General features: G+C 37.9%; 1 protein-coding gene across 3 annotated transcripts in view; it reads left to right on the top strand.

Moving 5' to 3' along the window:
* The window catches only part of VAV3 (vav guanine nucleotide exchange factor 3), a 468,861-nt gene that overhangs the window by 156,834 nt on the left and 297,649 nt on the right, over window positions 1-14,378 (top strand). The window contains exon 1 of one of the 3 annotated variants that reach the window (XM_042953186.1): window positions 986-1,056. The exons of the other annotated variants lie outside the window; for them this stretch is intronic. Within the exon in view, the coding sequence (XP_042809120.1) occupies window positions 1,006-1,056 (51 nt within the window). The 5' untranslated portion in view covers window positions 986-1,005. Of the gene's footprint in view, window positions 1-985; window positions 1,057-14,378 lie in introns of those variants that run through there. 3 annotated transcript variants of the gene reach the window in all.

Below are 14,378 nucleotides of genomic sequence, written 5' to 3'. Positions count from 1 at the left end.
TCTCTCTCTGCGCCTGCCTCTCTGTCTCTCTCTGCGCCTGCCTCTCTGCCTGCCTCTCTGCCTGTCTTTCTTTCTGCCTTGTTCTCTGTCTATCCCTTTTCATTTCCTTTCCTTTTTTCCCCTTTCCTTATGAATTGAGTTCTTGCTGCAGAATAGGAAAATATTTCTCTAGTTAACTGATTATAATTTGTAGCATTTAGGACTTTTAATTATTATCTCCATGAGTAACAGTGAAATTTAATTTTTCTGCTCTCTGGACACAAGGAAATGCCAAAGGACTGTCAAACTGGGCGGTTGACACTGAAGCTGGCTACATCAGCATTTTAGGTCTGTGGCCTTCTGAGATTTCTCTAGGGGAACATTAGCTTGTGAAATTCATCTTACACATTTCCTTTGCTTTTGATTTGTATCACTGGATGCCAGAAGCATTTTTAAAATTATTAAATTTTAAAAACATTAAGGTTGGATTTCTGTAGACAGTATGAACCCTACAAAAAAAAAAAAAGGCTTGTGTTTGTGCTCTTGATGGGATATAATCTATTTATAGTGTTTAACCTACGAGAGAAGAGACGGTAATAGGTTAGCTTAGTGGTAGAATAAACAGGAGACTGCAGTCTTCATTCAGCCCCAGAGACAAATAAACAAGAAAGAGGCATGTCGGCTTACTGGATTCTAAGTAGAATGCCGCTGCACCAAGTGGTTTTGGTGTTTTGGAAAGTGTGGCTGAGGTTTCTCAATGTCAGCTGGAGACAAGTAGTTGAAACCACCTTTTCACAAGAGTTTGAGAGATGAAGTTCCTGAGGGTCAACCAAGCTTAGAGTTACTAGCATGTGCCTGGTGCTTTGGGAGGGACTCTGTAGTATCAGTTTAGATATCTCGTCCTTGCCCTGGAGGAGCTGGTAGATATTTTAGAAAGATAAGACTTTTAAAAAAAAGTATTTATTTTGAGAGGGGAGAAAGAGGAAACTCGATCTCACAAACCATGAGATTGAGACCTGAGCTGAAATGAAGAGTCACATGCTTAACCAACTAAACCATCCAGACACTCCTCGAAAGGTAAAAGTTTAACAAAATAAGAAAAATTATAAGCCTGTGGTGCTTAGTATTAGTGATGTGAGAGATAAGAAAAGGGAGAGGGTAGTGGAGGTAGAACATTCAGAAAGATTGGCTGGGAAACTGGTTCTCAGGCAGGAGCATTTATTGATTCTTCTCTCTACAGTTTGTACAAGCAGACTAGAGTCCTGAGATCCTGTCTGTTCTCTGCATACACCTCTTAATATTCTGGGGACTTTATTTTCCAGGACCTATTGAAAAGTCAGGGGATAAGCCCTTGAGTTCCTGGTACCGGGTTGTTGGGAGAAAAAAATTTCAGTGATGTAAATTATTAAATATTAGTCACTGTCTGCCTTTGGTATTTTCTTAAGTATTTTTATTTAAAAAAATTTTTATTATATATTTTGAGAGAAAGAGAACATGAGCAAGGGAGGGGCAGAGAGAAGGAGGGATGGAGAGAATCCCAAGCAGGCTCTGCATTGTGAGTTCATGACCTGAACCCAGATCAAGTCGGATGCTTAACCAAACCAAGCCACCCAGGTGCCCCTTTCCTTATGTATTTTTATTTTTGTTTTTTGATTTCTCCATTTGTTAAGTTTATTTTGAGAGAGGAGCGAGAGAAAGAGAGAGCATACAAGTAGGGGAGGGGCAGAGAGAAGGAGAGACCAAATCCCAAGCCAGCTTCACACTATCAGCTTGAGCTCCTTGCAGGGCTTAAAGTCACAAACCAGGAGATCATGACCTGAGCCGAGATCAGGAGTCAGATGCTTAACCAATTGCGCCACCCAGGTACCCTTTATGTATATTTAAAACCTCAGGTTGTTTACCAAGAATCAGAAAAAAAACCCAATAGTTTGATTTATTTTATTTTTTTAACTGATGGATTCTCAATCTGTCCTTGAGATTGTTTCTGTGTTAAAACATTTTTTTGTGAAAATTGTAGTTTGAGGTATATTTTCAGTATGTTCCACAAATGTCGTAAAGCTTTCACTCGTCATAAGAAAACAATACAAAGTATGTGATAGTTATCTTCTATCAAAGTTCTAAATTGTTGGGGCCCCAGGGTGGCTCAGTTGGTTGGGTGTCTGACTCTTGATCTTTGATCAAGAGATCAGGTCGTGATCTCGTATTAAAGGGATTGAGCCATGTGTCCACTGTGTGGTGAGCATGGAGCCTGCTTGGAATTCTCTCTCTGCCCCTCCCTGCTCACGTGCATGTGCTCTGTCCCTCTCTCTCAAAATAAACATTAAAAAAAAAAAAAGTTCCAAGCTGTTGAGTGCTTGCCTTGCTGCCTCATCTTCTTACCTATATATCATGGCATTTGAGACATCTTATCAACATACATTTTTGTCTAAACTAGTGCTGTTTGTGGTAAAATTAGAGCATTTGTTTCTAGATAATGTAATTGAACAGAGGAACTGAAAGGGCCTGTCCAAATATATAAGCTAAGTTTATGGATAAGAGAGTATTTAAGCTCAGGCTGATAAACAGGTTTTATTTTATTCTTTCCTTGATACTAGATCTGGATTGGTTGACCATTGATAATGGAACCTGTTTGATTCTCACGTGGCCAATCTGCTAACAGTTAATTCTCCCCTAGATAATAATAACATTACTTTTCTTGCTCTAGCAGCTATCTCAGTGGTGGCTTATTGTTCTCAGATTCTTGTAATAGAATATCTTGTCTTCAAAATATAATGAGGAAACTGAATGTACCCTGAATTGGACTTACATTTTATTTATTAGAACCATTTTTGAAGATTTAAAATTAGTTAAGCAGCTTTCAGAGATTAATACCACTCCTATAGTATGCTCAACATCCGTTTGCCCTTAGCAGTGTTCCTAGCATTTTTACGCTGCTAGAAAGCTCTACCTGTGTGATCCACTGTAATCTTGAATTTCTTTTTCCCCTGTGTTGAACTCCTTAACTTTGTCTGCAAGTTACTTACGTTAAGCTTATGTGTTCCATATAGCTCACAGGGAAGATAAAGCAAACTAAGGAGTATAATATACAGATAGAGATGCTAACATTAATAGGACTACAGGTAACGTTTGTGTTCTAATTTATACTTTTATTTTCAAATTTTATATGCTCGACTCATAATTCCTTTTATAATCAGAAAAAATTGTTAAAAGCCTCTAACTATAACTAATTTTAATGAAATGTACTTTTATGTGCTACTATTGTGTTACAGAATTTGGAAGGAGAGAATTTGCTTTATTTTCGGGACAATAAGCAATTGAATGATGTGTTTGTCTGGTGTTGAATAGTCAGATTCTGCCTGGGAATTTCATAGGACTCCAGCCCTACTCTTTAGAGGCTGAAATGTTAAAACTGTCAAACTTGAGATAATAACCTTATATTAATGCTATTGCATATGTTTAAATCTACTGTGATTAAAGACCATGTATTTAATTGAGTTTGGCTTTTTTTCTGGAATCAGGGTCAGTACTGTGATCTTCAGTTATTGTCCTTCTGCTTTCTGCTTGCTGTCAGATGTCACTGCAGCAGTGCTAATCTGGGGCTTTTAATCATGTAACTTTGAGAAAACACATAGGGCCTAACATTTTATGTAGGTTGTTTTACTAAGTTCTGAAGGATGGTGTGAAGGCTTCCTTCTTAGAGTGAAATGTATGTGGTTGCTGTCCTCAGCATCCGGGAGAGGGAGCTTTGTGATTTATTTTCCTTTAAGTGTTTTCATAACTAATGATCCAGGGAGGGTATTTATTTTTGCTTGTTTATTTTCTTAACTGTGTATGGAAAGATTTAGATTTGGTGCAAGTAGGGCTTTGGAATTAAATAGGCCTGTGTGTAAATTCCACTAACTGCCGAATGGCTGTGTGATCTTGGGCATTCCTCTCAGCCTCTGCAAGCGTGTTTCCTCACCTGCGAAATGAGGATGGTCGTGCTTTCCTCGTGGGGTTGTTGTATTACATAATCTGCACAATGTGCTTAGCATAATGCCTGCACATAGTAATTGCTCAGTAAGTGCTACCAGTAATAATTGTAGGTTTAATTAATTTGGCCTTGATTACTTTTTTGCCAGTTCTTAATTTCATTATTCAAACATTCCTCCATTTATCAAACTTGATATTCAAAAGACTGTTATGGAATACTTAATGTATATGTTTTTCCACTGATTATAAAGATTGGCTCACCATCCCACAAAGAAGATATCACAATCAGACAATGTCTATACATGACAAAGGGGCTGGTACACCTATTGCATTATGACTTTGAAAGGATTGTTTGCAGACAACTTAAGAGTTCTGTGAAGTTAACACTATAGTCTGTAATTGTGTAGTCTTGATAATCTGTTTAAAGCAGCAAGAAAAGAGATTATACCATGACTTTTCAGGAAATTTTCCACATTTTTATATAAAAATTTTAATGAATTTCCATACTTAACTGTATGTTATGGATATGGAATTTGCCCCTAATTTGTGCCAATTGGATTAATATGGTTGCAACAGATTATGTAATTTATCTTTGATGATGGAAATATTAAGATCTGAAAATAATTGTGACGAATATTTCCCCCAGTCTTTGCTTACCATTATTTAACTTTTGTTGCATTTAAAATATTTTAGTGGAGTTATGAACCAACTGCTATTACAGTCTGTTAATGTAAATATTCTTATGTTTTATTTACACGACACCTGCCTTTGGAGTAGCTGAAAGAGGATGTGAAGCCATCTTCAATTACTCATTTTTTTGTTTTTGACCATCTGGAGGATAGTTTTCTATGTGTTAAATGTCCTTGGATAGACTGTTTTGGCTAAATCTTGGAAATCAAAATGGACAGGATAATAGAACCTCTCAGAATACAAAAATTCTTAAGGTGTTGCTCAGTGAAAAGGTAATAAAAGTGACTGCAATACATGAATTATTCTGAAAAGTAACTCTTTCAATAGCAAGTGGTTATTTTCCCTTTAGCCCTTTGTAGGGATATCAATTTGTAGAAGATTTTCCTGATTTTTTTTTTTTTTTTTTAAACAGGGTGTTTGGTACCTAATTTAAACTTTAAAAACAACTGGAGTAATTTATACAAATATCAGTTGTTATGTATAGCAAGTATTTGCTGAGGTATGTAGGGAACTTCCTTTTTTAAAAAAATTAAAAAAAAATGTATTCATTAATTTTAAAACAGAGAGACAGAGTGTGAGCGGGGGAGGGGCAGAGAGGGAGACACAGAATCTGAAGCAGGGTCCAGGCTCTGAGCTGTCAGCACAGAGCCCGACGCGGGGCTCGAACTCATGAACCCTGGGATCATGACCTGAGGTGAAGTCAACTGCTTAACGGACTGAGCCACCCAGGCGCCCCAGGAACTTCCGTCTTACACTAATTTGAGAGTATTTTTTTAGGTGTGTGGTGCAGGGAGTTGGTGTATGTTAACAAAGGCAGCACATGTTCATTTTAAAAAGCCAGAAAATGCGAACAAGAAGAAAAAGGTCATATATTATCTTACCTACTAGAGATTATTGTTTGCTTTTTTGGGTAAAACAGGAGGACCATAACCATTCTAATTGTTTTAGCAGAGAGAGGTTTAATAGAGAGATTATACAAGGAGTGAATATTGGCCATAACTGATACTACTTGGAGGAATTTGAGAACGGCTAGCCTGTGGCTTAGCCACCTGCAGCCCCAAAGTGGAGGTTCCCTAGCTAACAGCTTTCTCCAGAAGCCACACATGTGTCCATCTAACATGTGTCCCGGCACCTACTCACTACTGTTGGAGGAGTTTATGGCTTCTTATATCCAGCCTTTTCTTTTACAGGAGTACTTCTCATCAGCAGAGCCTAACCCAAAATGTCTTGACAAGGAATCTGGGAAATGGAGCACATTAGTTACCCATGTATCACATCGGATATGATTCTGTTAAAGAAGTATAAAGGATTTTAAACATAATTTTGCTTTCAAATTTGGATGCAACATGCAATTGGCTATAATTCTCTACAATTGTTATATATATTTGGGGCTCCCTTTATTTAAAAAAATTTTTTAGTGTATTTATTTATTTTGAGAGAGAGAGAGAGAGAGAGAGAGAGTATGAATCCCAAGCAGTCTCTGAGCTCTCAGCACAGAGCTGGATACAGGGCTCTATCCCACAAACTGTAAGATCATAACCTGAATCCAAACCAACAGTTGGATGCTTAACTGACTGAGCCACCCAGGCACCCCTGGGGATCCCTTTAGAGTAAGAACAATTTGAGTTAGAAATTGTTTTCAAATATAATTTTCATGAATGCTAATTCAAGTAATTATTGTTAAATCCCATAACATTTATGACCTTTAAAGTAAACAGTTATTAACTTCAATTTGATAATTTTCTTTTCATAATTTTGAGATCCTACCCCCTTTCCCCTCCACCAAGCCTGCTATTTTCTATAGGCTCCTGAACACCTCACTGGCCCTGGGCATTGTGTCTGTGGTTCCTAACAGCACAACTCTGTGTGTCTTTCAAGGGCAAAGACAGGGAGTATGATATGGTGGTTAAAAGCAAAATTAAATGGAAGGGTGCTATGAGGTTAAAGATTATGCTACAGTTTTATAGTATTACTAATTTGTTTCAAGCAACAATGAAAATGAAACTGCAAATGAAATCAGTGAAGTAAGTTTCAAATCTCTGCGTCATTCTTAAAGCTACGTGATCATGGGCCAGTTGCTTAGTTTTCTTTTCTGTAAAATGAGGAAAATAAGATCTTAGTTATTATGAACATCTTTTAGGTAATCCGATGTACAGCACATGATAAACTCTCAACAAAGGCCAGCTAAGTAGCTAGAGGTATGATTTCTGACCTATCATGGGACTCACTACATTTATGGGGATGTACTCTATGCCCTGCATTGTGCTGGGCTAAGGGAATGGGTCCAGTTGTGCCCTCTTGCTGAGCCAGAGGGATTGGGATGGACAGACTCTGGGAGAGCAGGTCTACTGTGGGAATCTCTAGTTGGTTGGGTGATAATGATAGCTTTCCTTTTTATGAATTATGTTTGAAGTTAGAATTCACAAAAGTGTTTTACAATGTTAATTATAGACAGAGTGTGCCAGTATCTTCTAACGGTGAATTTTCTTTGTTCCCTGAGAGCTACACTGATCTTTTTACCTCATGCCTTTGGTGGAAATGATGTAGTTCTGAATGTGTGTGTGTGTGTGTGTGTGTGTGTGTGTGTGTGTGTGTGTGTGTGTGTGAGAGAGAGAGAGAGAGAGAGAGAGAGAGAGAGAGAGAGAGAGGGTGTTGATATCATCACGGCCTGCTGTTTGCTAATTTGAGTGCTGGGAAAGGAAAAAGGAATGTATAAGCTGTCAAGGGGAAGATACTTTAGGTGAGGAAAGAAATAATATCCAGGAAAGCTATCATTATCACTCAACCAACTAAAGATTCCCACAGTAGACCTGCTTTCCTGGAGTCTCTGTCCATCCCAGTCTCTCCAGGGCAGCGAGAGGGCATTATGGGTAACAGTAAAGTTTAATACCTACACAGAAACTAATAGGGCTTCTCTGTCCTAGCAATAGAATAAGAGAACTTATTTTTTAACTGCAGCTCAATTGATGTACCCTTCAAATTAGGAAATTGTTAGAGTTGGCTGTGAAGTTAGGAGTGAACTCCCATATTTCAGAGAGTATTTTGTTTAAATGGCATTAACCATAAAATAAGAAGCTGTTAGTTTTGAATAGCTTGATAGGCCTGCCCGGAGGTAGAAGGCAATGGTGACAGTTGCCTTTATTTTTGAAAATTATTTTTTAAAGTTTTATTTAGAGGCAATGGGGTCTCTAGCTTGTCATGTGGGCTCTGAAAGATATCAGATTTTGCACAAATAAGAAACCTTAAATTTATATCATCTGTGTTTTGTTAAAGTGATATATAGAATGTTTGTCATTTATTCAATTTTATTTAAAAAAAAATTTTCAATGTTCATTTTTGAGAGAGAGAGAAGGAGAGGGAGAGAGAATGAATATGAATGAGGGGGGAGGGGTAGAGAGCGAGGGAGACACAGAATCCCAAGCAGGCTCCAGGCTCTGAGCAGTCAGCACAAAGCCTGATGCGGGGCTTGAACCCATAGACCATGAGATCATGACTTGAGCTGAAATCAGATGCTGAACTGACCAAACCACCCAGGCACCCTTAGGATGTTTGTCATTTAAATACCAGTTTTATAAATTCTGATTACAGTAATTCTTACTATAATGATCACTGAGGCTCTCCTCAGGAATGTAATGAAAATGCTTTTAAGCAATTCCCATTGACTCTGGATACCATGCCACACACTTGGATCTCTGGTTCTGTCTGCCATTCTGTCGTCTTTTCTTTTGAGGTTGTTAAAGACAAATCAGACATTCGTTAAGGGTCCTGAGCCAGGTGCTACGTATTTAGACATGGCTTCAATCATCTTAGACAAGACTCCCCAGCTGTAGAGCTTACTTTGACATATGACCTGGCCTGCTGGCCATTTCTAACAGTAAGAAAGCAGGCCTGGGGAAGCCACCTGTGATTAAGAGGCTTTGGCTTGGTTGTGGCTTGTAGCCACAATGACAAGTCCTCGGTGTTTCTGGAAGTGGCTCTGATGAGCAGGGGTTGCTGGAAGATCTCCTTCCCAGCTTTTCTTGGGGATCATCAGTGGATCTGCTGGGAAAACACTTCATCATTGGTGCTAATACTTCAGGTAATCAGAAAATGCTGAGCAATGTCTGACCTAGGAAATATAGTTTTATGATAAAAGAAAAATCTTTTGGTAATGTCAACATTCTGATGGCCCCCTTGTCTTCAATAAACTGTTCACTTGTAGTTCAAGCAACTCTACAATACCAGCTTTTGTCCAGTGTTTACATGGTAGCTATGCTTGACTTGGAATAATCCTTAACATTTTCTTACTGGAAGGGAACACATTATTTTTCTCTTTTTTTTTTTTTTTTTTAAGAAATGGCTTAATTTTATTAGGAAGATTAGAGACTTTGTATCTTAGAAAGCAATATTAAAACCAGTAGCAAAACTTGATCTGAAATGAAATATGAACGATTATTTCATTAAATCAGTGGAATGGAATGAACTGAAAAATCAATGTGCCTATTAAATTATTAAATTATTAAATTTAAATTATTAAAAATCAAATATGCCTTTTAAATTATTTCCTATATCACTGTGGTGAGTATATTGGCTCAGTGGGATTGCAATCTGGGTGTCAATGTAAAGTTGCATTTATGAAAAATATTCTCAATAAACTGTTTATTTGCAATGAACAGTTATTATGGGCCTGTTAGATATAATCACATTGATGGGTAATGGGGAAGCATTGTTGTTCTAGAGTGATTTTTTTTTTTCTTTTTTTAGTCAGAGACAAACCAAAGACTATACCTAGAAGGAAAAATACTGCATATAAACACATGGTAGTATATGTCAGTGGTTAACTGTGTACAAACTGCAGTTAAGAGGATTTGGTGATGGCTGTGATTTGGGTAGGAACGCTTCATTGTGAAATGGTATATGAAATGAGGGTTGACCTAAGACAAGTAGAGAGGAGGAGGAATCCTATATCAGGCTGACATAGCAGATTGTATAATGCACAAGGGCACTACATTTCAAGGGTCTCATTCAAGATGGCTCATCACAGATATCACACATTTGTATGTTTATGACAATTTCAGGTAGATAGTAGTCTATCTACTCCAAATGCTTTGGTTTGTTGATGTTCCTTGAAATATCATGTAGGTTCTTAAGGCCTTTGCACTGGCTATTTATTCTGCCTGGAATGCTTGCTTCATAGATGTCCATGCGGTCAACTCCATCACCTACTTCAAGCCTTTACTTAAGATGGCACTTTAATTACAATGCTTACCCTGTCCACCTTATTTAAAATAAAAATGTCCTTTACCTGCTCCCTAATATTCCCATGATACCACATTGATTTGTAAATGTTGAATATAACGTGCAGTGATGGTGATCTGGCTCTGACGTCAGTTACCCCATTGATCCCCAGGGTTGATTTGGCTGATCTGGCTGGCTAGGCAGCTGTTCCCTTCCTCTCACTCCTCCATGTGCATCCCTCCTAAAGTTGCATGCTCTGTTGAAGAGGATGACCTTCCTCTATAGAGGAGGACCATTCTTTGGTCAAGGGTATATGACTGAAGTCATGACTGAAATTGTTATTCTTGATAAAATGGAAGGCCATGGATGGAAAACTGAGGAGTGACATTTAGGAAACAAAAAGGGTAGGAGGCAGTAAGGGAAAGAGTGACACGGTAGTCAGAGGGTAGGAAGAGATCTAGGAAAAAGTGCTGTCCTAAAGACCATGGAAAAAGATTGTGATCCTAGTACAAAATCAAATAAGAAAAGTAATAAAAATTCAGCCATCAGATTTGGCAACTGGGAGGTCATTAGTGATTGATTTTTGTCTGTTGGATAGTGTGGATGGCATAGGGGTTGGTACAGGAAAAGAACTAGGAACATGAAGACACCACTCTTAGATTGTTCATGATGGGCACCATATCTGCTGGACATGATCTAATCACATTATATGTTTGTATTTATTTAGACTCACGTCTCTGCATATAGTATCAATATGTCTTTAATGAAATCAGCACCTGAGCTCAGTTTTCTAGGAGATGGAAGTAAAGTATCGTGAAGAAGGAAGGGTCCCTTTTGTGGTTTGCAAAGGGCCATGTGAGCAGTGTCTACTCAGTGGCTCTGTGTGGATACAACTCCACAAGGTCTTTTTTAATTTTTTTTAACGTTTATTTATTTTTGAGACAGAGAGAGACACAGCACGAATGGGGGAGGGTCAGAGAGAGAGGGAGACACAGAATCTGAAACAGATTCCAGGCTCTGAGCTGTCAGCACAGACCCGACGCGGGGCTCGAACTCATGGACTGTGAGATCATGACCTGAGCCGAAGTCGGACGCTTAACCGACTGAGCCACCCAGACGCCCCTCCACAAGGTCTTATTGGAACTCTTTTTTTAAAGAAAATTTTAAAGTTTATTTTGAGAGCGAGAAAGAGCAGGCAGAGTCAGAGGGAGAGAGAGTGAGAATCTCAAGCAGGCTCTGTACCATCAGTGAAGAGCCCAATGCGGGGCTTGAACTCACAAGCTGTGAGATCATGACCTGAGCTGGAATCAAGAGTTGGATGCTTAACCGAGTCACCTAGGTTCCCTGAACTCATTTTTTTGATGTAGAAGAGGAAAGTGGTGATCTATGGCAGAAAGTTACAGGAGAACCATGTTATCTAGAGGTTTTGGTGTTAAGATAGGTTAGGTGAGAAGGAGCCAAAAGCAGAGGCTAATAATGAAAATATTATAGTACCCAGCTTGCAGGGCGATGAGGGAAAGTGGAGGAATAACGTGAGACCGTTGAAAAGGTTTGACAGCATCTGGCGATGGCTTGAGTGTGACAGAAAGGGGGTCAAGAATGATTTCAAGGTCATAAAGGTGGGGTAAGAGGCAACTTTTTCTTTTTTTACACAACCGTAGGTGTTGATTCTCAGGAAATGTGAGTTTCATTTTAGCCATGCTTAGTTTGAGATGGCTAGGGGAAGTTAAGCTAGGAGGTTTTTTTTACATAGTTTTTGAACAAACTAAAAGAGGAATCAGTTGTGTCTGCTTTTAGTTGATGTTATGATATGATGGTAAAGTTACTCAGTGCTAGTAGCTTCTGTAGTATTTTAAGTATTTTAATACTTAAGGTAGCTTAAGTATTTTAAGTCCTCACTAGTCTTCACCCTGTGAGATTGGTATTGTTATTTCTGTTTGAAGATAGAGAGATTACGTCATTTGCCTGGCATCGCACAGTTTAAAAATCATGAAGCTGGAGGTCATACTAGGGTCTGCCTGCTTCTAGTGTCCTCATCCTTATTTCAGGAGATTCCACAAATGCTAGTAAGGTGGTGGTTTTTAGTTTTAACTTTGTTGGTATCTTACTGGCCTTCTATATATAAGATTTATAATCTCATGGCAGGTGATACTATGCTTTGTATAATTTCCTAAGTATTTGGCATAATTACATAAACATTTCATTTTTCTTTTTTCTTTTTTTGGAGGTCTGAACATGTAGGACCTCAGGTTACTCTAAAATATGTAGAATACAAGAGAAAATCATAACTGTCTACATATAGATCATACTGTAGAGGAAATTCATCTAAAAACCCCTGTGTTAGATTATCTAAGCAGTACTTCTGTGTATTTCAGTAGTGAAAGGGCAGGAGAGGGGATATTACCGAAAATAGATATAATTTATTCTTCCTGAATATGAAATACACATTACACAATCATCATATTTAGTCAAGTGACACACAATGGAAGGTGAGCAAAGTTATCGTAAGAGTGGGAAGTATATGGTGACAATTAACATTTCCATCTGTCACACCGATCATATAAAATATTTTGTACATTCAATCACAGATGACCTTTTTATTAATCACTTCAGAAACTTTGCTCAGAGAACTAGGTGAAGCCTTTAAAGACCCTCAGGTCAGCCAGCCTCCTTTCCTTTGGTTTGCAAGGTTAGAATTCACCTACAACAGAAGTTCTCAAACTTCCTCGATTTATGGCATGTTGAATGTGTGATTTTTTTTTTTTCCACTTTACCCCTCAGCCAAAATAACAAAGTGAAAAACCCCAGCATTTTCATTTTTAGGTAGTTAGCTGGAGACAACTTACTAGTTGTTTAAAAAGAGAATACACATAAACTGAAAGGAAAAACCAATTTTTATCTTAAATACCTGCAATTACTCTCTAATGAGATGTGCATGCCTGATGGGCACTACACAACTTCTCAAATCTTGGAATAAGATTACATATCACCACACCCTCGTTTTCTGTTCCACATTGAGGTACTGTATTTACTTTATAATCACTCATAGCAAATGCCGAATGTCCAGCTTCACAGATACATGTCTTTGAGAGGAATGTGGTATGATCTAATGTTGAAACTATACACTAATTTGAGCCAGTAGTTCATATAATACCTGACAGGTGGGAGTATTCCTGTTAATTATTATTACTATTTTTTGAAAATGTAAAATCTCCTGCACTGTCCCTGTGAGTTTGCTCACCTTGGTGAGCACCTTGGTGTGTAATTTGGGATGCATAGATCAATAATCTTGCAGTAAGTAGATCACTGGAGGGAAACTGGAAATTACTTGCCTCCTGGTACTATGTAATAACAGGTAAATTGTCAAATATAATGCCTGGGTGCTCAGCCAATATAAATTATTTTTCCCTTGTCGTATCAACAGCTTTTATAGTCATATTTCCCCTCTCAGGGTTTGATTTATATTTACAGTCTAGTAATCTTTACTAAGTACAGCATCATATAATTTATTGCCAATTGTATGATTTTATTTGGTAATGACTATGTCACCCACTTACAATCTCTTCTGTAAAGCAGATGGCCTTATAAAAACTGTATGCACATAAAACATAAGCAAAGAAATACTCATTTACATAAGACTGAGTATATACTGTTTTCCTGAGCGTTTAATCACACAAGAGCAACATAAATAGTTGTGTGCAATATGTAAGTCTGGTAAGTTCACAAAGGTCACATAGTCCCTAATGTGATAATTATTGTAACTTCTGTTAACTGAGTGATAGCTGTCTTCACCATGACATGGGGGAAGCTATTTCAGAAGATAGTTTTTAGGGCCCTTTGGAAAAATACAGTGTCAATCACACTGCTTATTTTACCAACTTCATTTGTGGTTTAGAGGCAGTGATCATTCTGTAACAAGACTGCACTGCTCAAATCTGATCCTGTTCTCACATTTTAGAAACTTATCTTAACAACAGATTAGATATGGGTCTGATAGAGTATGGCCCCTTCCGTATCTAGACTTGATAAGGTCTGATGTTTTATGTATATGTGGAACAGAAAATTTCTCATCTTTACCTGTTAGTAGTGAAGCCCTAAAAACAACTTCAAAACACAACACTAATGGCTTCCAGTCATTAACACAGACATTTGCCAGAAGACTGTAGGGAATATATCAAATTTGTATATAGTGGTGGGAACATACAGCCCACTCCTACCTACTAGGCGTGATGACTTTGTGGCTACACTATGCCATGTCTTCACTTCACATACCCTCTTACTTTTCAAATGGTTGTCTAAGTATTAGAGCTTGTATGTTACGTTCAAACGGATGTCTTTCCATAAATGTTTCTTTTAAATTATTGAAAATATTAAGTGTTGAGTTACGCTTTGCTAGTGTCTAAGTAGGTTTGACTTCCTTGAAAAGTAGAGGAATTTGAGATCATTTTAGTGAGTTACAAATGCCTGCTTGATTATATAATCATGCTGAAAATGTATGAATACAGAAGAAATAGAAATCA

This window comes from Panthera leo, chromosome C1, assembly GCF_018350215.1.
Source record: "Panthera leo isolate Ple1 chromosome C1, P.leo_Ple1_pat1.1, whole genome shotgun sequence".
Taxonomy (NCBI): domain Eukaryota; kingdom Metazoa; phylum Chordata; class Mammalia; order Carnivora; family Felidae; genus Panthera; species Panthera leo.
The sequence above is the reverse complement of the archived record's forward strand: the minus strand, read 5'-3'. Positions and strand labels throughout refer to the sequence as shown.